General features: G+C 35.4%; 5 protein-coding genes across 11 annotated transcripts; 2 read left to right on the forward strand and 3 right to left on the reverse strand.

Moving 5' to 3' along the window:
• The first annotated feature begins 1,177 nt into the window (after positions 1 to 1,177).
• On the forward strand, positions 1,178 to 2,604 carry LOC111794364 (probable BOI-related E3 ubiquitin-protein ligase 3). 2 transcript variants are annotated; one of them, XM_023676333.1, is made up of 2 exons: positions 1,178 to 1,748; positions 1,873 to 2,604. In XM_023676333.1, the coding sequence occupies exons 1-2, from the start codon at positions 1,410 to 1,412 to the stop codon at positions 2,506 to 2,508; spliced, it is 975 nt and encodes a 324-aa protein (XP_023532101.1). In that variant the 5' UTR covers positions 1,178 to 1,409; the 3' UTR covers positions 2,509 to 2,604. The 2 variants fall into 2 exon arrangements, with proteins under 2 accessions (XP_023532101.1, XP_023532102.1); XM_023676334.1 differs by having other exon boundaries at positions 1,179 to 1,748; positions 1,876 to 2,604.
• A 6,183-nt stretch (positions 2,605 to 8,787) lies between these two features.
• On the reverse strand, positions 8,788 to 11,985 carry LOC111794363 (DNA polymerase zeta processivity subunit). 5 transcript variants are annotated; one of them, XM_023676330.1, is made up of 6 exons: positions 11,923 to 11,985; positions 10,893 to 11,031; positions 10,712 to 10,792; positions 10,001 to 10,113; positions 9,268 to 9,457; positions 8,788 to 9,124 (listed from the first exon to the last, which is right to left on the reverse strand). In XM_023676330.1, exons 2-6 carry the CDS (start codon positions 10,924 to 10,926, stop codon positions 8,919 to 8,921), a joined length of 624 nt encoding a protein of 207 aa, XP_023532098.1. In that variant the 5' UTR covers positions 10,927 to 11,031; positions 11,923 to 11,985; the 3' UTR covers positions 8,788 to 8,918. The 5 variants fall into 5 exon arrangements, with proteins under 5 accessions (XP_023532098.1, XP_023532097.1, XP_023532096.1 ...); XM_023676329.1 differs by having other exon boundaries at positions 11,832 to 11,978; XM_023676328.1 differs by having other exon boundaries at positions 10,893 to 11,036; positions 11,832 to 11,978.
• Positions 11,986 to 12,506: 521 nt separating this feature from the next.
• LOC111796158 (UDP-glycosyltransferase TURAN) lies at positions 12,507 to 17,520 on the forward strand. 2 transcript variants are annotated; one of them, XM_023678878.1, is made up of 17 exons: positions 12,507 to 12,609; positions 12,700 to 12,797; positions 13,015 to 13,048; positions 13,132 to 13,187; positions 13,287 to 13,427; positions 14,294 to 14,442; positions 14,535 to 14,624; positions 14,747 to 14,813; positions 14,893 to 14,956; positions 15,045 to 15,159; positions 15,749 to 15,915; positions 15,995 to 16,105; positions 16,194 to 16,255; positions 16,384 to 16,436; positions 16,524 to 16,599; positions 16,895 to 17,020; positions 17,246 to 17,520. In XM_023678878.1, the coding sequence occupies exons 2-17, from the start codon at positions 12,708 to 12,710 to the stop codon at positions 17,261 to 17,263; spliced, it is 1,419 nt and encodes a 472-aa protein (XP_023534646.1). In that variant the 5' UTR covers positions 12,507 to 12,609; positions 12,700 to 12,707; the 3' UTR covers positions 17,264 to 17,520. The 2 variants fall into 2 exon arrangements, with proteins under 2 accessions (XP_023534646.1, XP_023534647.1); XM_023678879.1 differs by having other exon boundaries at positions 15,048 to 15,159.
• Positions 17,521 to 17,880: 360 nt separating this feature from the next.
• On the reverse strand, positions 17,881 to 21,425 carry LOC111794649 (post-GPI attachment to proteins factor 3). The gene is made up of 6 exons (XM_023676743.1): positions 21,280 to 21,425; positions 20,646 to 20,740; positions 19,714 to 19,975; positions 19,420 to 19,616; positions 19,037 to 19,224; positions 17,881 to 18,408 (listed from the first exon to the last, which is right to left on the reverse strand). Exons 2-6 carry the CDS (start codon positions 20,738 to 20,740, stop codon positions 18,122 to 18,124), a joined length of 1,029 nt encoding a protein of 342 aa, XP_023532511.1. The 5' UTR covers positions 21,280 to 21,425; the 3' UTR covers positions 17,881 to 18,121.
• Positions 21,426 to 23,105: 1,680 nt separating this feature from the next.
• On the reverse strand, positions 23,106 to 23,831 carry LOC111794650 (auxin-responsive protein SAUR71-like). The gene has a single exon (XM_023676744.1). The coding sequence runs from the start codon at positions 23,795 to 23,797 to the stop codon at positions 23,363 to 23,365; it is 435 nt and encodes a 144-aa protein (XP_023532512.1). The 5' UTR covers positions 23,798 to 23,831; the 3' UTR covers positions 23,106 to 23,362.
• Positions 23,832 to 26,089: the final 2,258 nt, after the last annotated feature.

A 26,089-nucleotide genomic window follows, 5' to 3' on the forward strand; every position in this document is an offset into this window, starting at 1 on the left:
TTGAATGTGAAAAGACTCGTCCCCACCCCACCACACCACACCACTTACCCTCATTTGCACAATGCAACCCCCAAGCTTAAGCTTTCAAAAACACTACACACATTCAAACCAACCCTTGACGCAAAAACTTTCCACTCTTTTCTTTGTCCAAAAACAACACAAAGGCCAAAGCATTGATTGCAAGGGTGAAAATTAGGCACCCCTTGTCTGCCCTCTTCAGCTTTCTGTTAGGGTTACCCTACATCGCATTACTCAAAGCCCCAACCCAAAAAATCAGCGTACGGTCCCTCCCTCTTTTTTCACTTCCTTTTCACTCTTTCCAACACACATAAAAAATGTCTCATAGCTTTAGAGCCAAAGCAATGTATTATTACTTGTCCTTACACACAATCATGATTTCTAAGAAGAAAAACAAAGAACGGGTTGCTTCACATTTGGGAACCTTATTCATTGAATATGATTGAGAGCTAGCCCAACACATATCCAAACCTTCATCAATGGGATTCCTTCCACAAACAGAGAAAAAAAATTATATAATCAAGATTACATGCTAATAAAAAAATTTTAAATTTATTTCTCTACAATTATTTACACCACTTTCAAATTTCAAAAGAGAAAAATAAGTATTTGACGCAAAAGTATTAAACTTGGTAATTTATCCTAAATTCAAGAAAATGGACGGCTAGGATTTGGGGATCGCTTGTGAGGCGCGTTTTAATTATGGGGTTAATTAAACCGAGTCAAGATAATTAATTAAGAGTTAAAATGGAGTTAATTCATAATTATTGGTGAAAATAAAATAATGGAGAAAGGTTCACACGCAAACTCGGGCGAATTTATTTTTTTTTTATAATTAAAATAGGAAAAGGTGACAAGTCGGTTACGCCGTACCCGCAAACCCCCCACTTTCCTTACGTGCGTCCACTGGACCGATACGACACGTGGCAGATACGCACAATGTCAGTCATTTTAATTTAATAACTCCTCGGTTATTATTATTATTTTTTTATTTATTTTTGGGCCTCGGGAAATTAATATATAAATATCTAAAACCAATCCAATATTCTGCTGGAAAGGGTGCTGAATCTCGGAAATGCCCTTGTATGTTTCTTGAAATTACGGGATTGACCACATCTCTGTTTGTTTTGCTTTTACCTATAAATACAACGCTCAGATTAGTCCGTTTCGTTTCTTTATCTCTTGTAAGGGAATTGTTTTTTTATGGTTTGTTTTGAAGCCTCTGCAGATAGAACCTAAGATTTCAAGTTCCCAGAAGAGCAAGTCATTTCGTTTCGTTTCGATTCGCAGAGATTGAAGGAAAGAACGCACGAAGAAGAGAGATCGGCTTCTTCTTTTTTGTGTGATTGACTGTTCTGATTATGTGAAATAGGCTTCTTCTGAGAGAGATTATGGGATACGGTGCTCCATTAACAGGTTTCAGTGCTAATGCTGCAGCGGCGGAGACGACTCTGCTTCCGCCGTACAATTATATAGCGATTGATTCGTTTCCTAAGGCTGCGGCGGCGTCGACGGCTGCTGGTTTGAAGTCTGATAGCGGTATTACCTATAACCTTCCGATTCCGAGGAAGCGCGCTAGAGATCATTCCACCATTAATCGATTTGTTTCGCATCCTTCGCCTGCTCATTTTCAGAAGAATTGTGGATGCAATCACGATTTTCTTGGCGAAGATATCTCCAACCAATTTCAACAGCAGCAATTCGATCTCGATCGGTTGATATCGCAACATGTACGGTACTAAACGCTCTTTAATTTCTGTCTGTCGACGGAGATTTAATTTATTAATGTGTGAAGAAGTGCTGGTTGATAATTGGTTGATTAATTTTATATGTTTCTGTCGTAATTTTGGGAAGCAGATGGAGAAGGTGAGGATGGAAATGGAGGAAAAACGGAAGAGGCAAGCGAGGAGGATTTTGGAGGCGATAGAGTTAGGAATGATGAGGATATTGAGGAGCAAAGAGGAGGAAATCGAGAAGATCGGGAAATTAAATTGGGAACTAGAAGAGCGAGTGAATTCTCTTTGCATGGAGACTCAAATATGGCGCGATGTGGCTCAGACGAACGAAGCCACCGCGAATGCCCTCCGTAGCAACCTGGAACAAGTCCTTTCACAGGTAAAAAACAACGATCACCAAGGCGCAGGATTCGAAGATCCTACCACAACTGCTGCCGTCGCCGCCGACGACGCAGAGTCCTGCTGCGGAAGCAACTACGACGACGACGACGACGACAGAAAACAAGCCAATCACGGGCGGTGGCGAAACTTGAATGAAGAAGTTGAAGAATCAGAAGAGAGGAACAGAAGAGGTAGGAAGGCGAGAAAAGGAAACGAGGACAGATGGTGCAAAAACTGTTGGAAAGAAGAATCGTGCGTGTTGCTATTACCATGCAGGCATCTGTGTTTGTGTACTGTTTGTGGGTCATCTCTTCACACTTGTCCCATCTGCAACTCTACGAATAATGCCAGTGTTCGTGTAATCATGCCTTAGAAATTCAGAGGAATCACCAAATCATATTACAACCCAAATTCTTCTCTTCAATTCTTCGCCCCTTTCATTTTCAATTTAGATCAAGATTGTTTTCCACTTCGAGTTTCTTTCATTCTTCTTCAAAAACATCAAACTCTGAAGTAAATTATAAAAACAGAATTAGGAGATTAAGGAAGTTCACGCAAGTAATTTTGGATATTTGGGTTTTTGTGCACGTACGGAGGCGATGTGACGTGGGTAGTGGGGCGTAATTTAGTTACATGTGGGCGTAAGTTAGTGGAGTAGCGTTGGAAGGGGGTAGGTGGGGCCTACTGACTGTTCCGACAGGTCATGGGTGTAATAAAGGAAGAGAGTAATATTTAAAAAAGGAAAAAGAGGTGGAGGTTTAAAAGCTGACACGTTGGACTCCCGCAAATATCGGTGTGATAGAGCAGTGCTATCCTAATTCTTTTGTTTTCTTTTTACAATTTTATGATTTATTTAGTAATTAATTATGGGAATCTAATTCTTTAATAATTTAAAACCAAAATAAAAAGACATAAAAATTGGCATCCCTCGTTCTTGTTTGGCGTTATCTTAGAACGCATCCTTGAATTCAAAGTTGCTTTGGTAAAATAAATTATTAATAAAAAGGGGTTTCCGAGATAATCATGATATACACGTATAGTGTGTTGTTAGCATAGGAATCTTCGTTATTTCATTATAACACCACCAAAAATTAGCGGGGATAGATTTGTTAGGTAAAACCTCATGATTTCATGGGGGTCGTCCTTAATGTCTGTAATGTGAAAATTTGATTTTCGAAGTTGGAAAAGGAATAATGAAGTTGGAAAAGGAATAAAGATAAGCGAGAATAAAGAAGGAGAAACGTGAAGGTTTTATGATATGTGACAAAAACGCGAAAATAAAGAATATATTTATATACCTTATCCTAAAGAAACTCCAAAATAGGTGTGGAAAAAAAACAAAGGGAGTTAAGGAAAAAGGGGAAAGGGATAAGAAAAAGTTATGGGTTGGTTGAGGTGTGGTGCTTGGGAGATGTGATGGGTGAATTTGATATTTTATAAGTTTAAAATGGGGGATTTGTGTAAAAAAGAAAGAATTGTGGGGCACAAATGAAAAGTGACACAATTGTATATAAGCACCATCTTAGGTTTTAATTGCAAATGGAGGGAAAAAGATGAAATGATAAGGAGATGATGTGGACAATTGGAGATTTTTGGTCTGTTGTTTTTTTTTTTTTTTAGGGGTAGGGATGTTAGGTCTTCATAAGTGGGCCACCACCACCATTTGTCTCTTTTACATAACTCCCATTCTTTTCATTGCATTTTCCCCCACTCTTACTCCTTAAGGGCCCCCACAATGATTTTGTCCCTTATTTATAAGGTTCTAGGTTCGGTTCTAGGTCCAACCGAGGGACTAGATAAGAGTTGACTTGGGTTACCTCGAGGGTGAGGGACTAGATAAGAGTTGACTTGGGTTACCTCGAGGGTGAGCTCAAANAGAAATAAAATAGTTCATCAAATTTTGTGGATAATATTTAACATTATAATTAAAAATAATAAATATCTAAGTTGAATGATGAATTATTACATGTTTGTAGTTGGTTCCCCACTCTTTTCCTTTGGTCATTAATTTATAAAATCATTGACTTTGTTCATCTATATAATTAAATATCTATAAATCTATGGCCCATTTGGTAAATATTTTTCTTATTGAATTAGGTTATTTTCTTATTAATTTATTTTTAGAAAATATGATTGGATTTCTAAAAATATAATTCTCATTAATTTTTTTACTATTTTTTCTTTTGTCTTTTTGAAATTATGTCAACCACAAACATGCTCAATGATGATGAATGTAGACATATTTTTTAATAAAGAAATTATATATATATAAATTCTTTTAGGATATTTTAATTAATATAAGATTTATCCACTTTTGTTTCTAGAAAATGTATGGCCACTCTTTATAAATAAATCATATCTTGAGGGCCAAACGAAATCTATCTTCTTTTTAATTTTTTTTTATTACCATTTTCTCTATATTATAATTATTATTTTATATCAAGAGATAAAATCAGAACCTTATCCAATACTTAATTTATTAATACAATTTTATCTATTTGAGGAAACTATATCTTAAAAATTTTATGTATTTTGAAATTTTCGATCGTTGAAATAGAGAAATTTCAAAGTTAAGGACGCCTAACTTAAAAACAATTTCTAGATAACGGTTAGAAAATTTTAAATATATTTAAAAAATTCATATTTTTCTANCTCAAATGGGTTTTAGCTATAGCTCCTCCTTACTAATCCATTAGTTGACCCCCATCGAGCATTTTGGTATGTCTGTAATAGCAGCACGACTTAACTATTAAAGTTGCTAGGAACCTACCCTACGCTAACCTCTTTATAAATAGGGGGGAAAAAAGCTATGTACTACATATTCTATATCATTTCTACTTTTCCGTAGGTTGAACTCAAACCTTTGTTTCGGAAGGCTAAGCAATTCCAATAAAATTTTGACACGTGGCTTCACTTAAATATTTTGTTTTTAATATCAAAAAAAAAAAAAAAAAAAAAAAAAAAAAAAANTGCTCAATGATGATGAATGTAGACATATTTTTTAATAAAGAAATTATATATATATAAATTCTTTTAGGATATTTTAATTAATATAAGATTTATCCACTTTTGTTTCTAGAAAATGTATGGCCACTCTTTATAAATAAATCATATCTTGAGGGCCAAACGAAATCTATCTTCTTTTTAATTTTTTTTTATTACCATTTTCTCTATATTATAATTATTATTTTATATCAAGAGATAAAATCAGAACCTTATCCAATACTTAATTTATTAATACAATTTTATCTATTTGAGGAAACTATATCTTAAAAATTTTATGTATTTTGAAATTTTCGATCGTTGAAATAGAGAAATTTCAAAGTTAAGGACGCCTAACTTAAAAACAATTTCTAGATAACGGTTAGAAAATTTTAAATATATTTAAAAAATTCATATTTTTCTAGAGGAATGGTGTTATTATTAATAAGAACTTTATAGGTAAAAAAGGTCGATAGAAGTAGTAGTGTGGTTTTATGTTATAAAGTATTGGAAAAACAGTCCAAAAAGGAGAAGAGGAAGCGTAGAAGTAAAGTTGGGGCTCTCCACTATGTCGATGTCAACCACATGATGCATTTCCCAATAACCAACACTATGTGTATGCCCATCGCCTATCATATCTGTCTATCTACCATCATTTTTTTGATTTAGTCGTGCGTCGTAGACATTTATTCACTCGAAATATCATCTTTAAGTATTTTCGTTAAACTGAAAAAAAAATTTAACTTATCTTAGTTTAAATTTGATTTAACGTTTTATGATTGGGGTAATCCTTGCAATTGAATAAAACTTTCCTCTTGATTGTTCATCAATAATCCTCTCATTTACGTTCTTTGTAAAGTTTCGCCGTTAGCCTCAAGGATTTAAAACCATCTATTAGGGAGAAGTTTTCACACTCTTATAAAAAATGTTTCGTTCCCTTTTCAACTAATGTGGGATCTCACAATCCACCTCCCTTGTAGACCTAGACCCAACGACTTCACTGGCACATCGCCCAATGTCAATCAGATATTGTTCTCTTTGAATTTTCACTTTTTGACTTTCCTTCCAGGTTTTAAAACATATATACTAGGGAGAAGTTTTCACACCTTTATCAAGAATGCTTCATTCCTCTCTCCAACTGAGGTGAGATCTCACACTTTTACTTGGGATAATCAACACGTTGTCTCTAAATCACCTTTTATAAAAGTTAAGCGCGTTTAAAATTATAGGACGGGTCAGATTGAAACTATCCACAAACGAGAGGATCAAATTCGAAATGGAAAAAGAAGAAAGAAGAAAAAAAAAGATGTAGTTATGTGGTGGGGGCAGTAGTGGTGAAGCATAGCCAGTTCCAGTTCTAGTTGAATTGATTGTGTTGGCTCTTTTTTCCTTTGTTTGATTTCTTTCTTTACAAAGGCCCCACTCCCCACCCATACACACACACACATCACTCAACAACTCAACCCTCTTTTTGGAGCAAAATGTGAGCCTTTTCCCCCTCTCACATCACTATCACTCACTACTCATGAATTCAATATCAGTATCAATTTGAAGATCATGACCAACTGTATCAGCTTAATGCTCATTACACACCCTTCAACCCCACTACCCCACATGACTTCAACCATTTCTTCCATAAAATCAAAATGACCTTGACCCTGCTACACGCGGTTGATTTGATTGAGCGAGTTTGATCGCATCTCGGATATGCCAGATTTCTTCCTTTCATCCAAATTCAAAACAAAAAGACAAACAAACAAGTCATTGTACCTCATATAGGAAGTTGGGTGTCGTGTGGGGATCGATTTATTAATGTCATTTAACGCGTGATCTTAATGATTTCTCGTATGTATTTCTTGTTCAACGTTATTTAGTAAAGAGTATGGTCCTCAATACATTATATCTTATCTCATAAACCCTGTCATATAATAAGCTTATGACTTCTTGACTTTGTTCTATGGATAGATTCGTTTGTGATTGTTCTTGAATTATAAGACTCGTTATTCGGGAATGATCAGAGGCTAATAATTATTTAACATGGTAGATGTTAAGTGTGGGAGATGGTGGGTTTGAGCTTTTTAGAAAGACAATAATAATGGTGGGTGAGGATAAGAATCCCACCATCTGTGCTCCAAAAGCATAACCCCCGCACGAACCACCACTCGCCTAGGAATCATATCTTAAACCATTTTGATTTTCTTTTCTTTGGCCTTCTTTTCTTTTTTGTGTAATGTGGGAATTTCAATGCTCTTCCAATCACTCTCTACTTTTACATGAAATCTCAGCAGCACCAACGTCTCCTCTCATGTCTGATATTGGGTGGAGTAAGTCTAAAGTTTTAAAGAACACATAATTCTTTATACCCCCCGAGATCCAAATCAAACTCTTCAATCATGTCATTGAAACATATCCCCTTCACACACAAAAGGAAAAGTAAACGATTACTGCTTGGAAATTGTTTCGAAAAAGCAACTAGCTAGCTAGCTATCTACTTTTGCTAACGAGCGAAAGCTTGTTTAGCCTTAAGAAACGTTTCACGTTCATCTTCATCATAGCTCTAGATTTGCTGAAAATGTGTTTTGATGTAGAGAAATGGGAATCTTAAACTACATGTCTCCTACCAATACATAAACCAAAAGAAGAAGAAGAAGAAAAAAGAGCCATTTTGAGGCATTGAAACTTTGCTTTAGATACAATGGTCCACTCAAAAGGAAATGTGAAGAAGAATACAAAGCATAATGGAGATGGGTGAAAGTTGAAAGTGACAGAACAAGAAAATCACAAAAAAAAAAAAAAAAAAAAAAAAAAAAAAAAAAAAAAAAAAAAAAAAAAAAAAAAAAAAAAAAAAANAATCAATGTACAAATGCATTGTATTGGTTGTGGACAATTGGGTCATCATTTGGGTGAAGAGATTGGTCCCATTGCTCAAGAACCCTAATTATTTGTCATTTGAATCCACAACCCACTTGTAATTCTATTCTATAATACTCAACAAAGAGACAACTCCTCCTAAAAACATGCTTGGACAGCCAGTAAAGTTAGGTTAATAGGAATGAACTCAGAAGAATTACTACAATTAAGCATCAGTCAAAGTAAAAAGGACTCCGGATCTGATAGAAATCTACCATTCCAGTTTGGCAGTGGTAAGGGTTGGACAGGTAGGTGGCATCTAGTTTTGTGGTGGGGTTTCAGAGAATTCATATTCATCTCTGATTTTCACTCATTACGTCTCAGTTAAAGAAAAAAGGGGAGTGGGAAGCTATGGCATTGCCATCATGAATGAGGACAGCCACAGTAGCAGGCCTGACAACCTGGGATCCACCCCTCAAACCTTCAACTATGATGTCTCTCATTACTATACAAAACCAAACCCCATCCCTTTTCCTGTTCCTTTTTCTGCTTCAGATCTATCCCAAACTTCTGCCTAATAATGGACCCAACCTTGTCAACCATTCATACATGATACCTTATTTCTGTGTTCTTTCTGACATATGTTTTTAAATCTTCAAATCGATATCTCTGACTTGGAATACAAGTTCATATCATGTTACAAAAGATGAATACAGAATCACTCAACAGTAGCAGACTAGCAGTATTTGCTACCCTACCCTTTATCCAAACCTAAAAAGAAAGAGTATTTTAGCTGCAAAATCGAAACTTGACAATGAGCTAGTATCAGAACGCTTTGAGGCTTCTAAACATTTTTGGTAGAGGAATAATTGTTGTATGAGTTCATACATATTATGTAGTGTATAGAAGAGCTAGAATACAAGCTCAAAAACTTTTCACAATAATGCACATTTATTCACATGGTTTTGGCTCAGATAAGCTAGGATGTTCTAGATATAACTGCAAACTCAGAGGTTGGCTGTTCATGGACTTGATGGGGGTGATTATTGGTGGTTGTTGCCATTGTTTGGTATCCGTTGGGATCCATAACTCTGCATCTTTACTTGTACCAGAACTTGGGAGGGTTTGGAAGTAGGCAGTTATTTCCCATTTGCAGTCTGTTTATACAAAGATCAAGCTATAGAAATCCTTCAATCTTTTATGACAGGAAAAACCAAAATGCAGAAGAAGATGGACATTTCTAATGATTGAAGTACGAACAGCTAAGATTGGTGAACCAAAAGAAAAAAAAATGTCTCACCAGGCGGAAGAGTCTTGGTTAGAGGCTCCGTGACAGATAGCTTGATCAAGAATGACCTTAAGGCGAACTCCAGGTCGGAATTTTCGACCTTTGATTCATAAGACTGGTTCACTATGAGCTTGAAAACAAATCTTTCGACTTGGATATTTTCCCCGTTGAAAAATATAACTGCCACTCTCTCCACCAGTCCCTAGTTGAGGAGGAAACCCATGTTCAGACTACTAGTAAATTGCACTAAGGAAGAAGTGGTTAATTAATCGAAGTTCTATAACTATTAAAAACGCTACTATTTCTCTGATCAATCAGGTTGGACATGACATATTGCAACTGCTTCACCCAGACACCTACTTTACGTTTTCGATGAACTTTTCTCGGTTCAAGATTCATTGAATAGATTTACAATTGCAAACACAGATTGTCTTATATTGTGAGAATACCAGTAAATAATCAACCCGTTCATAGCTTGTAGCCTTAACAACAAGCATGCCAAATCTAATCTTCACATCTAATACTTACAACCACAGAACCCATTAGTTTCCTTCACCGATTCCAACCATAAACAACTCCCACTCTTCCAAAAACCAAGCAAGTAGTCATGTGAAAGAAATTATCCACTATTCAAGATTGTCCTTGAAAAAGGACCTGGTTTCAATTCTACAAGGCACATGGGTAGACAAGAAATTTAGGACCATTTTTAGCACATAGAGGACAAGAATACAAGTGAATGGTCAACCTTTTGGATGAAAGGAAGTAGCCCTGAAACAGTTGAGTGGATGTAATCCTGCAGCTCAGGATGACGAGCCCTCTGCACAACCGCATTCATGTACCTTCTTCTTTCAAAAGCACCTTCACAAAAACCCCACCAATAATTAGTCATAATTCCCATCGTTTTCTTTTTCTGTTCTTCAATCCATTAATATTGACTAATATCATTTTTCCCCTGTGATTAAGGGGTGGGGGTGTAAAGGACCAATCTAACAGGTGACCAAATAAATTTCAAGTTATTTAGGTTTCCTTCGTAAAAGTAACACACCCATTGTGAGATCCCACATCGATTGGAGAGAGAAACGAATGTCAATGAGGACGCTGGGTCCTAAAGGGGGTGGATTGTGAGATCCCACATCCATTGGAGAGGAGAACGAGTGCCAACAAGAACGCCGGGCCATGAAGGAGGTGGATTGTGAGATCCCACATCGGTTGGAGAGGAACTGAGCATCCTTTATAAGGGTGTGGAAATCTCAAATTAGCAGAGGCGTTTTAAAAACCTTGAGGAGAAACTCGAAACGGAAAGTCCAATGAGTAAAGTATTTGTTAGCAGTGGGTTTGGGTTGAAACTACTTGGTAGAAATACAATAAAGAAAACTTTTCATGCAATCACCATCCTCTGTAACAAATAAAGCAGATAATAGGATCTTAAACAAACAAATTAAAGAAAGAATTGCACCCGATGGATAAATGCCTTTGAGGAAGACAATTGATGTAATGGCCACCTCCAAGAACTCAACTAGAATCTTAACCGTCTCACCTGCATAAATAATTAGTTCAATAACAGTGTTACATTTACTCTTATCATCAGGAAACTGAAGTAACTGGGGGCTGGAACAAATAAATATAAAATGGAGAACCTTGGGGTGCTACTTTATTGTCTCTCGAGTCCATCGGCTAAATAAAGTGAATCGATATGGTCCTTGTACTAGACGTTCGAATTGTCAACATAAACATCTAAGCCAATTACATTAACGGTCTTGAGAACGCTCCATTTGACTGCACTAAATAACAAAGGGAACCATTATCTTCAAGCAAGTTACATGAATATCAAATATGGTATAACATTTCAGATGCTTAGATAACAAGTAAACTGGTTTCATTATCTAATTGGTTTGTCTTGTAAAAGTTTAGCTCTGAACAGTGCGTGAGGGTACCCATCAGTGTTCGATATTATCGATCCACGTCGGCCTACTAATGGGATGCCCTAACACGTTACAAAATTTCGCTAATGTGAGATACACAATGTCTTTCCAGTGTCAACAGGTTAACTCAAACTCAAATCACTTTGACAAATGTTGTCATTGCATTTTCTATTTCAGAAAAATCCAATCGTTAACACAATTATCGTAAGAGCAACTGTTTGCTGCAGCACCAGAGAGCTCATTAGGATGCTTTTGATGACTATGAAGCGTACCAAAATGAACGTTCCCAAAGGAAACAACAACTCATATACTGATTCCATTGTTCATCATAATTCCAGCGATTCTTAATTCTTTCATTGCATCTTCCATTTAACAGCTTGTAAATTCACAGAGAGTAAACCACATAAACGTCCTGAAAGCTAAATCCTCTTCCAATTTTGGAAAACAGACAGACGAGCCCCAGCGAATTAAACTCCAAAAACAAAAATGACCTAACAAAATCGAACAAATAATTTTCGGGAAGAACCAACTAACACAAAATAAAAAAATGAAACAATGGCGCCAAAGACGATAATCGACGATTTCTTTCCCATTTTTCACATTTTCTTTGTCCTTTTGGGGTGTATAAGGAAACAGGCAAGTGTTGAAACTTACAAAACATGGATCGTGCTCCATTAAGCTCCTGCTCTGATATCTTAAGATGGAAACTTGGGGGAGTAAAGCGATTGGTAGAAGCGATTCATACCCGTAAATGTTGCCGCCTTTTCTGTGTTGCAGTCGTCGAGTTCCAATTGCAGCGCCGTAGAATAATTTCGTGTTTAAGCCCAGCCCAATTTATTTATTGAAACAACAAAACCCATCAAATTACAATTATTTCGTGTTTAATGGACTTATAAATACACGCACACAAAAAAAAAAAAANTAATCATTTTTTACTCAAAATTTTACCCACTATTAAATTTTTTGATAATTCACAAAGCTATTTTTATTTATTACAAAAAATTTGCTAATTTAAAAAATATAAAGATTAACCCAAAATAAAATTTGATTAATGTTCAAATTAACACAAACAAAGCTATTTATTTATAATATTATTAAATATATAATATTTATATGTTTTAGAATTTATTAAATGAATATGCAACAAAAAAAAAAAAAAAACAATTTTTTTATGTGGAAACTTATAAAAAGGTTTAAATTGTAATAATTTAATAATCTAAAATTAAAATATAATAGGATGAAATTGGAATTTTAAGATTTTCAATTTTAATTTTAAAGGAGAAAATCGATTTTTTTTTTTTTTTTTTTTAATTTTATTTGTGATTTTGAATATAATGAATCTTAAAAATTGCAGTACATCGAATTGGCAACGCGCGACGACCAGCAATCGGAGAGACTCAGAGCGGGAAGAGCAGAGAGTGAGTGTTCCAAGGTAAGATTTTTTTCCTCGATCGAATTTGCATTAGAATTTCAGCATCATTTGGATTTGGTATAGTAACTAACTGATCCTGGAAATTTGAAGAGGAAATTATGGAGAGACGCCGGGCTTGTGTGGTCGTTCTCGGTGATCTTGGTCGAAGTCCTCGTATGCAGTACCAAGCTCTTTCTCTTGCCCGCCAGGTATCATCGAATCGTTTTCTCAATTCAGCCTTGATCGTTGTTACTAAATTCGTTGTCCTTTAGGTGTATGAGAATGTTCGATTTAGCTGCTTATTGTTGGTTTCAATGATTTCATTGTAGAACTTGAAGATTTTCTTGATTTGGTTTGTTTCTGTGTTTTTGCTGTTTTATATTCAACTCTTTAATTGATATTTGGGCTTTTCGATTGATATTACAGGCAAATCTGGAGGTGGACATTGTTGCTTATGGAGGTTGAACCACACTGTATCTTGAGAGTCTTATTATTCAATCATGTTTATAGCAAGCTAACATTGAAACTTTGGGTGCTAAATAGGCTCTCAGCCCCACTCGGCACTTCTAGAGCACAAATCTATCCATGTTCATACCATGGTACTTATGTAGAAGCTTTTTTTTCCTTCTTTCCCCTTTTTCAAATAAAATAGTGTCGTCTACTAGTTTTTCTCAAATCTCTTTTGTTGTTTATCACAGACACAGTGGCCAAAATTCCTTCAAAATTTGCCATGGATATTCCGGCCTGTAACACTACTGCTCAAGCCGCTTATTCAGTTTCTTATGCTTCTTTGGTTCCTTATTGTTAGAATTCATTCACCTGCCTTCTTCATTGTGCAGGTAAATAAATGGTTTCAAAATTATGATATATCCAACTTCTTGATTAAATCATATTTAAACAAACATATATGTAGTTTCTGGACATTGAGTTATCCTTTGTTCTCTTTTGAACGATCTGTACTCCTCTCTCAAGGAAAGAGAGAGAGTTTCTTGATGGTAAAAGTATATGATTGTGCTTCATTTCAATATTTACCAAAAATTGAAAATTTAGTGAGCATATATTAAGCCATTCATGAAATGTTATATGATTGATTTCCTCTTTTTTCCCTAGCAGAACTTGCTTCGAGTTGTATCAAAGTAATGATTGTTGCTAAAATTCCAAAATAATTTGGCTGGGTTCATTTGCCTGCAAATAAACAGATGATTATTTGCCTGGTTTCCTCTTTTATTGTCTTTTGGCGTATTTTTATGGGACATTGACTAACTGTGTTTGCTGGGTGCACGTGCATATTTTGCTAGTATTACTGCACGTTACAGAAGTTGTACCTTCAGGTTCAGTGATGGGATGTTTGATGTATGTACTTAAGAATAAGAATTGGGTATCTCACTCCTCCTGCAATAAATTATTCTTGTATATTACTAGCATTTATCGCTCATTTCCCTTTTTGATTATTTGGGTCTGGATGGAGTATGGAAAGTGGTGGTCAAATTTTCAGTCTGCTGTTTGGCCCCTTTTCCTGTAACTGGCTGATGTTTTGCACAAACTCATTATCTTGATGTAGTTTTCATTCATATGAGACTTGGTTAAAGAAATTTATGTTAACTTCTGTTTTTCTATTGTACTTTTTAAGATTTCCGGTTTATTTTGATTTTTATATGAACCATACACTTTTTACAATAATCCCTTATGAGTATTTCTTCTGCAGAATCCTCCTTCTGTTCCAACGTTAATTGCTGTAAAATGGGCTAGCATACTAAAGCGATCTGCATTTATCATTGATTGGCATAATTTTGGTCATACTTTGCTTGCCCTGTCCCTGGGAAGAAATAGCAGTTTTGTTGCTGTTTACCGCTGGTACTGAATATGTATTTCCCGCCCTCTTGTCCATTCAGTATGTGCTTGGCTGGTCTATTGTTGGCTATATCATAATTGGGATGTGTGCCTAGGATTGAAAAGCATTTTGGGAAGATGGCAGATGGCTCCTTTTGTGTCACGAAAGCAATGCAGCATGAATTGGCTGAAAACTGGGATATTAAGTAAGAGGATGTGACTTATGGGTTCATGGAAACGTAGTCATACTTCCTCTAATAGACCATTTGAACACTTTAGTATTATTAATAATTATTTTCGTTTTTTTTTTCTTTTTATTTTAAAATAGAGCCACAGTTTTCTATGATCAACCTCCTGAGTTTTTCCACGTTGCTTCACTCCAGGAAAAACATGAGGTGAGTTATGGTCACCTTTATTGTTTCATTCTCTGTACATGCTGTATGATAAATAGACTAAATGTGTTGTTCGATTTAGTTGTTTTGTAGGCTACATAGTAATCTACTTCAACCTCTTGGTCTTCAAGATTGTGTTAGCTATGGTGAGATCTATATTTCAATGAATGTATTGCACATATTCTCAGTCCGACAAAATTTTCCCTTTTTCATTCAAGATGACACTGTAATTAGCAGGTGCAGTAACGGTAGGCCATGAGCAGCAGGAGACATTGTTGACGAGTTTGGTTGGCAACGGTATTCTCTTGAAGCAAAACAGACCTGCAGTTGTTGTGAGCAGCACAAGCTGGTTAGTTGAACGTTTGACTAATGATTCTCGAAGAATTGATAGTTTCACTTCTTTTTCTTGGAGGATGTTCTGTGTCTGTGCTTTCAATTTTTTATTTTTTATTTTTGGTGTTTTTTGGTCGTTTGATTGTTAAAGTGAATATGATAGTTTGTACTGTAATTTGTCAGGATGGGATGGGATATAAAATCTGCATCTAGATAGCTTATATTTGGTATGCACATAGGTTGCACCCCCAAGAATGACATCCATGGATGTCTGGCTTTGCTGGAATTTATATGCCCACCCAAATTAGTAAGTTTGAGGATTCTCCTCCTATAGGATCCTGGAATGATACACTACGATTCTTGTAATCATGTTTGTGTTAGATATATTTTGTTCATAAGCAATGACATTTCAGAATTTAAAACGAAGCACCTTAAGATAGTTTTGAACCATGGTAAGGAAGAGAGTTCAAACAGACCTCCAAGAGGCAAAAGTTGAATATTTCTAGTTGTAACATTGTACAATCGAAAGGTTGGGACTTACAAATTTCTCTCTGGAAGCACCTATTGAAGATCAGTGCCTTAACTTCCTGTAATGTCATTGTCAGGACTCCAGATGAAGATTTTAGTATCCTTTTAGAAGCTGCAGTCATGTATGACAGGCGTGTTGCTGCCATCCTAAATGAGGATGATTCAGTTTCTGATGAATTTATCTGGAAAGATATCTATGATGGAAAGCAATACTTATATCCTAGGTTATTATTCATCATTACTGGTAATTACTTTTCAACTTTTGAAAATTTTACTTCCAAGTGGGCGGTATCTAAATTAGAGATTTTCCACTGTTTATAAAGGTAAAGGGCCTGACAAAGAAAAGTATGAAGATAAGATCAGTAAATTGCATCTTAAGCGTGTGGCATTTCGTACAATGTGGCTGTCTCCAGAGGATTACCCATTACTTCTCGGTAGTTTGTAATAGCCTAAGGTTACCCCCGGCCCCCCCATCTTTCTGAAAGGTTTAATAACATGCATGCGTATATGCTATTTTCACAGGATCAGCAGATCTAGGAGTTTGTTTGCATACTTCTTCATCAGGCTTAGACCTTCCCATGAAGGTATGCAGAGTTTTTTACTTGAAGCTTTAAACGTCATAGTCTCAGGGAAGAAAAAACTGTTCTGCCTGTCCTTGATTTCTGTAGGCTCCTGAAAAGAAAAAAAATCAATTTGTCATCTTGATTAACAGGTTGTCGATATGTTTGGGTGTGGACTTCCTGTTTGCGCTGTTTCCTACTCTTGGTAATTTCTTTTCCACATCTTTTGGCATGTGTGCCATGAAACACATCATTCCAAGGCATGTAAACGTTTCTGTTTTCTTTCCTCTAGCATCAACGAACTTGTGAAAGCAGAGAAAAATGGTCTACTCTTTTCATCATCATCAGAGTTAGCAGATGAACTATTGGTAACTTTATTCCTTGGACTGGGATGTTAAATAGGATTGTAGGAAAATGCTTCTTACCAATGTTTTTTAAAGTGCATTTAGAGACACTAGTCATTTTATACAAGGAAGATATAGTGTTATAATGAGTTAAATAATGAAAAACTAAAGATAGGGCTTTTTCAAGAGCTTAGATTTGAAAATCAAAGGATGCTATTAAATAATCGTCATTATTTGTAGGAGATGGAATAGATGTAATAACAATACGCTTTATTCTATTTGATCAAAATTCTCGGTTCTTTTATTGTGATCTGTGCAGATGCTTTTCAGGGGATTCCCCAATGAATGCAGTGCTTTGGATTCGCTAAAGAACAGCACAGTAGAAATGGGTTCTCGTAGGTGGTCTACCGAGTGGGATGAGCATGCCAAACCCTTAATATCTCAGGCAAGTCCGCTAATGTTTCATTGTCTATGATATTAGAGCCTATCATCGTGTGCAATGTGCATCATGAGTATGGTTTTTACATGTTTTCAATCCACGGTTTCAGTCTTTCAATTGTATACAAACTCATCCTTGTTGATTATGCAGTTTTGAAGAAATATATAGCATAGTTCCTTATATTGGTTTTACTTTGAATGTGTTGCCTAAACGAGAAAACGGGGCTTGCAGGTTATCACTCGATGCTAGAGCTAAGTTGTTGGTACCTTCCTACGCATGAAGGTTTCTTCTTCATAAGCTGTTTACTTATTCAAAGGTTTGATGATACCATAGTTTTACTGTAAATTGATGATACCATAGTTTTACTGTTATTCAATGCTAGAGTATTGTATTTTTGGTTATTTTATTTCATTAACACAAAAGGATATTTATGTTGTACGATGACCACACCACGTCAAAATTTTCATCTTTATTCTCATTGAAGACGAGAACTAATTTCAATGTTATAACTCTGACATAGTGAAAACATCGACCCACAAAAGCATATTCAACAGGAAGGTCTTCCATATGATATGAAAATCATACTTTTCATTTCATTGCATACAATAACTCAAGTCCTAATCCTAAATCTTCCGGAGAAACAACGTCTCTCAATTATTATCAAATCATCGTGTGCTCACTAGAATTCGATATATCATTCAAATAGGAGCATTACTAACAACATGTGATGTTGGTATGTATTTAAAAACAAAATGAATTGAAACCAAATACAATAATAAATCTGGATAAATTGATAGCGCAAACATGAGCATGATTTCACAATAAATGAATCTATATTTCTTTGAAGAACTCGTAGGTCTAAATTCTTCTGAAAAAAGATATAGGCACACCAAAATCTATTTTTAAAAAATCCGAATCAAAATCTGGTACAATTAGTCAATTTGGGCTCCTTGCTATGAAGACTTGGAGGGAGGAAATAAAATAAAAGGTCCCAGAAACTGGAATGTTATACAACAATGCCTAATTTTGTTTGAATGGGGAGGGGAAATTGTGATCTCCAGAAACACCCCAAATGAAACAAGCCAGTCAGTTCAACGAGTGAGCAAGCTATTTAGACTTCTTAAGAAGATTGGAGGTCTGGAACTCCGCATCATCTCGGATAAAACTCCACCAAACATAGGTCAGGGGGATGGTAGTGGCGTGCCAGAGAGCATGAGCATCCACAAAGCCTTCATATGGAGGAAAATCATAGATTTCCAGAAGTAGTGCTAAGCCACCGCCCACAACCACTGTCCACAGTTTCCAGCGAGAAGGATGATGAGTGACACCAGCCCAGATTGCCCAAAGGAGAAGTTGAGAGACGCCCATAGTAACACAAACAATCATATTCCACCCTGCAAAATTTCAAAGTTTTTGGTCGATTGTCATGAACCAAACATCGGTATATCAATGGAATTGAAAATTGAAAGTCAAATAAATCAGGTTGCTGTTCAACGTCCTTGACTTGATATGATCATCAAGGATAATAGAAACTCAAAAGATTGTGATATTGACTTGTAGCAGTAATTTAATAAGTACAGGGTATTGGGATGTTATAAAACAAACATTCGAGCATTTTGATATATGTCCACCCAGTGAGATGGACGCCCATCCTTGCACTGCCTTACCCAGTCAAGGAATTAGATCCACAGTGATTTTGACAATCATATCAGTAGAAAATAAAAGGTCAATACTAAAGAAAAAGGCAGTATGAGGACTTCCCATCACCAAGATTAGGCCCTTTGGTTTGTATATGAGGGGACAAAGTTAGAAGAATAGCTTGAATGAACAAAAAATGAAAGTAGTAAATTTGATAAACTAACAAAATACGTTAACAAAAATGAATGCCTAGCTCCAGTCCAAATTGTTATCATTTTACTTAAATATGGCTTACGAGAAATTGTATCAAGACATTGCTAAACTTGTTCAATGTCTTGGAGACCTGGGAGTGCAGAAGGGGACCAAAAGAAGAGTAATAATTACCATAATCAAGTTCATAGAAGTTGATGTATAAGATATGCGTAAGTGCAAAAGCAAGCAAAGGAGCTGCAACCATGACTCTGGTAGCCTCATGCCTCACATTGAAGCTTCTTAGAATTGCCAGAATGAGGGAAAACCCAAGTACTGCCACAGCAGAGGAATAATCTAATTTCTCTGTGAGATCCACATCACTGCACTTCAATGGCACGTAGTTACAACCAGGGCATGCTACAAAGATGATACATTTTAAATTTGAAATATGGCATAATACGAGCTTATTTGCAATCTTCTTAATACTATTAAAGACAACAAAATCTGAAGCCAAGAATATAAACAGGTGAATTTTTTGCAATAATAATTCGTGTACACAAAATTAAAAGGCATACCGACTGTGGAAAACAGTGCTCCAAAACCAAGAGTTCATTGAAAAGAGTGCGTAAATATGCCACAAACTGGAAAATTCATAATATGCCTTCTTGTCTTGTCTCAAAGGTAACTTGTAATATAGAAGGATAAAAAAGGACAGCCAGCCATGAAAATGCATTGAAAGGTTGAGGGCAGAGAATGCTACAGAAAGAGGTTCCTGGGCATATAATGCACAAGAATAATCATAAGCATGAATAGGTATCATTTCAACTCCAAGTTCATGTGAGTTGCTTAAGTAACTTGATAAGACAAACCTGGATCCCATAAATACGCTTGAAGGGCCATTTGCCATGATATTTAACAGGATGATAACCAAGTGCTTCTCTTTCACCCTCTCGTTTGACCATACAATGGTAACGACAATCGCTTTGGCAGTCCCATTGCTTCCACTTTAAGTAGAGTGGTTCTTGCATATACCATGGCAGATCAATAGAAACACCATCCAAAGAGAAATTGCACTGAGGAAAGCATTGCTGATCAATGCATCCTATTTTTTCACATTGTTTAACGCAAGTTCTGCAGCAAATACGAATAACAACATTGTTTCCCCCTTCAATTATATTTATTATGTGAAGTTATGATATTGGTTTCAAACATGATCAAATAAACAAAGAATTACCGTAAGTCAAGAAAGACAAAGATGAGTAAGATTTTAACGATAAACAATCACAAAAATTGATACATCTCACTTCTATGCAAAAAAAAAAAAAAAAAAAAAAAAAAAAAAAAAAAAAAAAAAAAAAAAAAAAAAAAAAAAAAAAAAAAAAAANAAAAAAAAAAAAAAAAAAAAAAGAAAGATGGAACCAAAAAAATCTTGGATGCACAACAATTAAGATTGCATTCTAAGTCCATGGAACACTAAGAAAGAAGTTGGCTAAAACTTTACCTTTCATGAGCTAGTCCCTTAACAAAGTAGTCAATAGAAAAGCTATTACAAAAACCATATTGCATTAGCTTAGCATCACTTTCAATTGCCTAATACAGCCCGAGTAAAAATAGGACCAAGCAACGTAAATGTAGACCACTGAATGCAAAAGGAATATCAAGATTACAATTGGGGCTTGAAGTGGATAACTAGGTAGTCATAAATCTGATCTATAAGACTGATCATTGAGGTTTCCAGGCTTCACTAGTATGAATAAAGCTGAAGAATATACAAAGAAAATTTAGACAAAAGAACTAGTACCTGTATTGTGGGTCAATATCGCCTGCACTAGCATTTAAGCCTTTCACGGAGAGAGCAAACGCCACCAGCAAGACAAACCAATGGCACTCCCTCATCTGTTAGGAAATTTCTCCGAGATTAGAGACGTCCAAGTGACTCAAATATTAAGCTCAGACAATTATGAAGAACAATTAATATCATGGGCATCGATTCTTGTAAGCTCCAGCCACTTCCGCATCAGTGCGTTAGAAAGCCAGAGCCGTGTAAGACCCGAAGCTTATTCGTGCGTCAATGAAACGGAAAAGGAAGATGAGAAATAACGAAACGAACAGAGAAAAAGGGATTAAAGAATAAATATAATTAAGAACACAAAGAAATGGGCCGAGTCTTAAAGATTGTTGATTCATAAGATAGGGAAATTGAACATCCTACACCTAAGTCTTCGATTCGAAATCAAAACGACCCATGATAATGGAATCCAACACATCAATTAGCCAATCACTAAACGAGTTCAACATGGATCAGTGTAAGAATCAGCTCGTAAAGTGGCAGATTGGATCATTATATAGTTGAATCGGATTTGAAAGAATCAGAAATTACAGAGGATGAGGGGGAAAAAAAAAAGCAAGAGGAGGAGAGAATTGAGTTGTTTTACCTTTTGGGCAGTGGATAGGGAAAATGAGTGAAGCTCCGACAATGGCGAAAAGAGCCGGGAAACAATTATTTAGGAAGAAAGGCGAAGACCTAGACCGAACATGGGGGGAATACGAATACGGTCTCTTCCGATCCATTTCTCTACCGATTTTGTATATTACTATTTTTTATTAAAAATAAAATAATTGTTTGAATTTTATGAACAAATATGAAAAAAAAAAAAAAAAAAAAAAAAAAAAAAAAAAAAAAAAAAAAAACATTCATGATACGATTAAATAGATTCCTAAACATAAAATTTTAAAATTTATGTGAAATAAATTCTGATTGGTGGAAGATGATGGTGAGAAGGAAGATACACCATCCGGAACGATGGACCAAAGAAGCAACGCCCAACTGCCGGCGCCGCAGACTAAGCCCAGAAACAAAGAGGACCAGGAGGGCTCATTTGTGCAAATATCCCAAGTTTCGGCCCTTAACTGAAATAATAATAGTAGTAATAACCAATTAATGAATTGGTTACACTTGTTATTGGTCTCATTTTTTTACCCAACCAAACTAATTTAATTATTATCTTTAAAAATTAATTTTATATAAATAAGATTAAATTTTAAAAGATTTATAACAGGCGTGAATAGAAATTTCAATTAATCATATTAGGTTTGGTTGAAGATTTAAACCTACGTTTTTAAACGAACTTAACTAACCTATGTTTGAGCTTGGTAGGTTATCCCATTCATATAGCTCGGGTTGACCACGTGCACCTATAAATTACATTTTGTCCCAATAAAAACATGCATTATTAGCATGTTCATTTCTTTCCTCTCTTATTTTTTCACACTTTTACCAAACCCTTTGAACCATTCCTACTTCTCACCTAATATAAAGTTGAAGTTTTCTTTTCTCTCATGTTCCTTCAATTTATTATTACTTTCAATTTTTCACCCAATTTTTAAATAAAGGATGAGACCGTCTATCAATTCTTTTTTTTTTAAGACCCTATTCTTTTTTTTCTTTTTTTTTTAATTTAAAATAGAAAAACGGGGTCTTAGCCTACATAGTCATTCTTATAGATTTGAGCATTGCAGTATGACACTAAGCAGTAAGTAGATTTAGTCTTTATCCAATTACTCGAGTACGATCTAGAGTATTTCCACATTATAGAAAGACTTGAATAAATGAGGTGTATAAACGTCAATCGTTCAAATTAATAAATCAAACAAGCAAACAAAGAACCCTTTGTTTACCGAATATCTTAATCTATATACTTTCAATTTGATAATGTTTTTAACCAAATCATTTTTACTATTTATTGTTTTTTTAATTGAAGATAAAAATAAAACAAATTGATCTACCATAATTAAATTCTTCATTTGTTTTAGCAATATTATTATTATTTAAAAAATTATAATAAACTTTCTATCTTTCATTATGATGTAATTAGTTATGTCGATGGCTCACGTGAACAATGAATTACCACCACTAAAGTGGTTAAACATTGATACGTCACAACATATTATTAATATCTATTAAAAATTTATAATATTTTTAAATTTTATAATAATCTTACCAGATAGAATAGAGTTGGATTGTAACTCTGTTGTTGAGTTAGTGAGGTTGACCTAACGGTCTAGAAAAAAAATATTTTGGAAAAAAGAAAAAAGAAAAAAGAAAATCCCGGGATGAGCGGCGAGGAGTGGTACATTGGTACGGAGGGTGTTTCGGAAGTTTGTTTGTTCACCGAGAAAGTGTGTGGTCAATTCATTTTTCTGGTGAGGCGCCGACGGCATGCCTCTTTCCCAAACACATTTTTCATTCCACCAACGATCGTTTTCAGATCCATTCAACAAAGTAATCCGATTTCAGTATCAATTTCAAAATGAATCCACAAAAATCACAAACAAAAAACTTCAAATCTCTGTTCATCTTCCCGGATCCCAAAAGATCACGGAAGGCTGTTTCCTATTTACATCACAAACTAACACCATCATCATCCATCATCCATCCCATCATCCATCATCCATCCATGTCTACAAAACAGATTCAAGAAAAAGAAAGAAAATCCGGATTTCCGACGGCCTTCCTCCCTACAGGAATCCGCCGGAGAGAGACGAGAGAATACTCTGGAGGTCACGTGACTCCTGGTCGCCGATTCGGATGGCCTCCAGGACCCGCTCGAACACCAGCACGTGGCAGGGTATTCGAAGGACGCCTTTCTGTTCGTAACCGTATTCCTGGGCGGATTTCTCTAGTAGAGTAACGAAAACCGGGTGGTTCAGTAGTTCCGCGCTCACGGCGAACCGCTCCATCTCGTCGCCTACGTACACCGGGACATGGCCCTGGGGGACCGGGACGGCGCCTTCGGATCTGGAGCGGCGGAATTTGTTAGCGGCGGCGGCACGGAAGGAGTGGGCGCGGCCGGGGCGGCGGGCGGCGGCGGCGGCGGAATGGGAGTGGAGAAGGCAGTAGTGGGACTGGGAGGAGTCGGCGACGCGGGAGAGACGGCGGATGAGGTGCTTCATAACGGAGTGGGAAACAAGAATGTTGCAGAGGAGAGAGAGAAGGGACCGGAGATTTGGGGTTTGGGAAAGAGATGGAATGAGTGTTTGTATATAAAGTGGAAGAGGAGAAATTAATTAATTGATTAATTTTAAAAAATGAAAAGGAATTGATTATGAAATTGAAATGAAAGGGAAGGTTGAGAGGTACAGGTAGCAACGTACTTTCCACTTTACTTTCTCAAAATATAATTTTAAAAAATATATAGAAAAACTCAAATATTTTTTTCATTTGTTAATTTCTATCAAAATTAACATTTTTTTAAATTAAAAAAAAAAAAAAAAAAAAAAAAAAAAAAAAAAAANAAAATAAAAAAAGACAAGAAGTGGAAGCACGCAGACCAACAAGGAAATTATTTAATTAATTATTTTAATGTGGGGAATTATAGTTATTTCCGTAGCGCATTTCAGTACAGTTCCGTGATTTGGATTCCCTCTTTATCTCATTCTCTCCACCACCTTCCTTCACCCACGCGTGATATCGACGCTCCAAAGTCGACATGTAGTCGTGAGTTTCAGCCCAATTTTCCGGATGTGCCAGGGATAAAAATACAAAATAATTTCTATTTTTAAGTAAGTAATTTAATAATATAATTGTTTGTTTTATTTATTTTTTTAATTTATTAGTATGTTCTAGAAAGAAATTGAAAAAAAAGGAAAGAAAAAAGAGGACAGGTGGCGGGGTTGTTGATTAATAATATCCGCCACACTATGTGGAGAGTTGATTAGAAGATAAGCATGGGAAATAAATTAATATGATTTAACCGTGGTACGATAGGACCAATAATTTCAAACCACTTACCACGTCTATTTAATTTTTAAATCTACCTCATTTTTTATATCTATTAATTATATTTATGTATTAACCATAATAAATTTTTTAAAAAAAATTATTTTTGGAATATAAAAGATATTTTAAAGTGTTTATTTAATATATTAGATATATTAAATATAAAAAGACANTTGGTGAAAGTGGGAGGCGAGAAAGAAAATGAAGAAAGGGATTGGGAGGTCCTATCCGTGATGCCGTACGGTCAAAAGGTACAAGGAGAAAAGTACAAGGAAACGGTGAGGCCCCCACTCAAAGCTCCTTTCTTTTTATTTTTCTACCCAATCTCCCCTTTTCTTCTGTTTGGTAACACTCTTTACATATTCCATTTAAGGGCATACCTATGCTTTCAATTTATTTTCATTTCAACTTTTAGTCCACCCTTTCTATTTCCATTTAATTTAATCTAATTCTTTCTTTATATTCACCTTTTAAATATCCATTTACTGAATCAGGTTTACCTTATTGAGTTGGAGAGACAAAGACACCCCAAATGCAATCAAGTTTAGTCTCAATTGTGTCCAAACATTTAACACTACATTAGGTATGGATATGTCACAAGATGTGAGATCCCACGTCAGCAGGAGATGAAAATGAAAATTTATTTATAAGGGTGTGAAAACTCTTAAAGAGAAGCCTACTCTAGCTCAACTCGACACATACTTCAATCTAAGAATCAAAACGCGTTAGACACTATAGAGCATCAACATGAGTATCTACGAGAATGCAACGTCTCGAGAAAAAAAGGTAGAGGGGTGACTAGAAGAAGAACAAAAAGGTAGGGTTAAACGGCCTTATGAGAAATCAAAAGCCAAAATAGATGAGGCATAATAGAAATATAACCAAAATCATGATCTTGAATTGTTTAATGGATTGCCCAAATTTCAAACCCTAATTGTCCCACCACCAACCTCCGCCCAACTATTATGCTCTCCATCTATCCCTCCACTTCCCTCCTTCATTTTTCCCCCAATCACATCATTCCTTTCCACTCAATTTTAAATCAAAAATAAATAAATAAATAAATAAATCAAAGTATTTCTTTTTTTAATGAGGATTAAGATTTTAGATTAACATTAATATTCTAATCATTAACGCTAATCATTATGTGCTGCTTGCTTAAAAAGTTTCAACTTTTAACTAAATCTCACAAGATTTCCCTTATCTATCCATAAAGCTTTCGTTTAGTAAATAAAAAAAATAAAACCAGGTGCGAAGTGGAATGACGCTAATATTCCAATTCAATCCTCTAATCAGAATAATCCTATTAAGATTTAGAATCTGAATTTGATACGTAATAATTTTAAATTCACTATATTTATTTTAAATTTAAAATTTTTATGGTTGAGAGGTCGAAAAAAATAGTTTTATTAGTATTAAATTAATGTTGGGTTATATAAAAAAGAATATAAAAATGTGAGTTGAGG

Source organism: Cucurbita pepo, chromosome LG05, assembly GCF_002806865.2.
Source record: "Cucurbita pepo subsp. pepo cultivar mu-cu-16 chromosome LG05, ASM280686v2, whole genome shotgun sequence".
Classification (NCBI taxonomy): domain Eukaryota; kingdom Viridiplantae; phylum Streptophyta; class Magnoliopsida; order Cucurbitales; family Cucurbitaceae; genus Cucurbita; species Cucurbita pepo.

Excerpts from the sequence above, each read along its gene's own strand:
- LOC111794364 (XM_023676333.1), top strand. The coding sequence starts at position 1,410 with ATGGGATACGGTGCTCCATTAACAGGTTTCAGTGCTAATGCTGCAGCG. Across the intron at positions 1,749-1,872 it reads ATCGGTTGATATCGCAACAT|CAGATGGAGAAGGTGAGGAT; the intron begins GTACGGTACTAA and ends AATTTTGGGAAG.
- LOC111794363 (XM_023676330.1), bottom strand. The coding sequence starts at position 10,926 with ATGGACTCGAGAGACAATAAAGTAGCACCCCAAG. Across the intron at positions 9,458-10,000 it reads TACTTCCTTTCATCCAAAAG|GGACTGGTGGAGAGAGTGGC; the intron begins GTTGACCATTCA and ends CTCCTCAACTAG. Across the intron at positions 9,125-9,267 it reads AACCAAGACTCTTCCGCCTG|ACTGCAAATGGGAAATAACT; the intron begins GTGAGACATTTT and ends TTGTATAAACAG.
- LOC111796158 (XM_023678878.1), top strand. The coding sequence starts at position 12,708 with ATGGAGAGACGCCGGGCTTGTGTGGTCGTTCTCGGTGATCTTGGTCGA. Across the intron at positions 13,188-13,286 it reads CTATCCATGTTCATACCATG|ACACAGTGGCCAAAATTCCT; the intron begins GTACTTATGTAG and ends TGTTTATCACAG. Across the intron at positions 15,916-15,994 it reads GTTATTATTCATCATTACTG|GTAAAGGGCCTGACAAAGAA; the intron begins GTAATTACTTTT and ends CTGTTTATAAAG.
- LOC111794649 (XM_023676743.1), bottom strand. The coding sequence starts at position 20,740 with ATGAGGGAGTGCCATTGGTTTGTCTTGCTGGTGGCGTTTGCTCTCTCC. Across the intron at positions 19,617-19,713 it reads AGCGTATTTATGGGATCCAG|GAACCTCTTTCTGTAGCATT; the intron begins GTTTGTCTTATC and ends TTATATGCCCAG. Across the intron at positions 19,225-19,419 it reads AGCACTGTTTTCCACAGTCG|TGATGTGGATCTCACAGAGA; the intron begins GTATGCCTTTTA and ends ATTGAAGTGCAG.
- LOC111794650 (XM_023676744.1), bottom strand. The coding sequence starts at position 23,797 with ATGAAGCACCTCATCCGCCGTCTCTCCCGCGTCGCCGACTCCTCCCAG.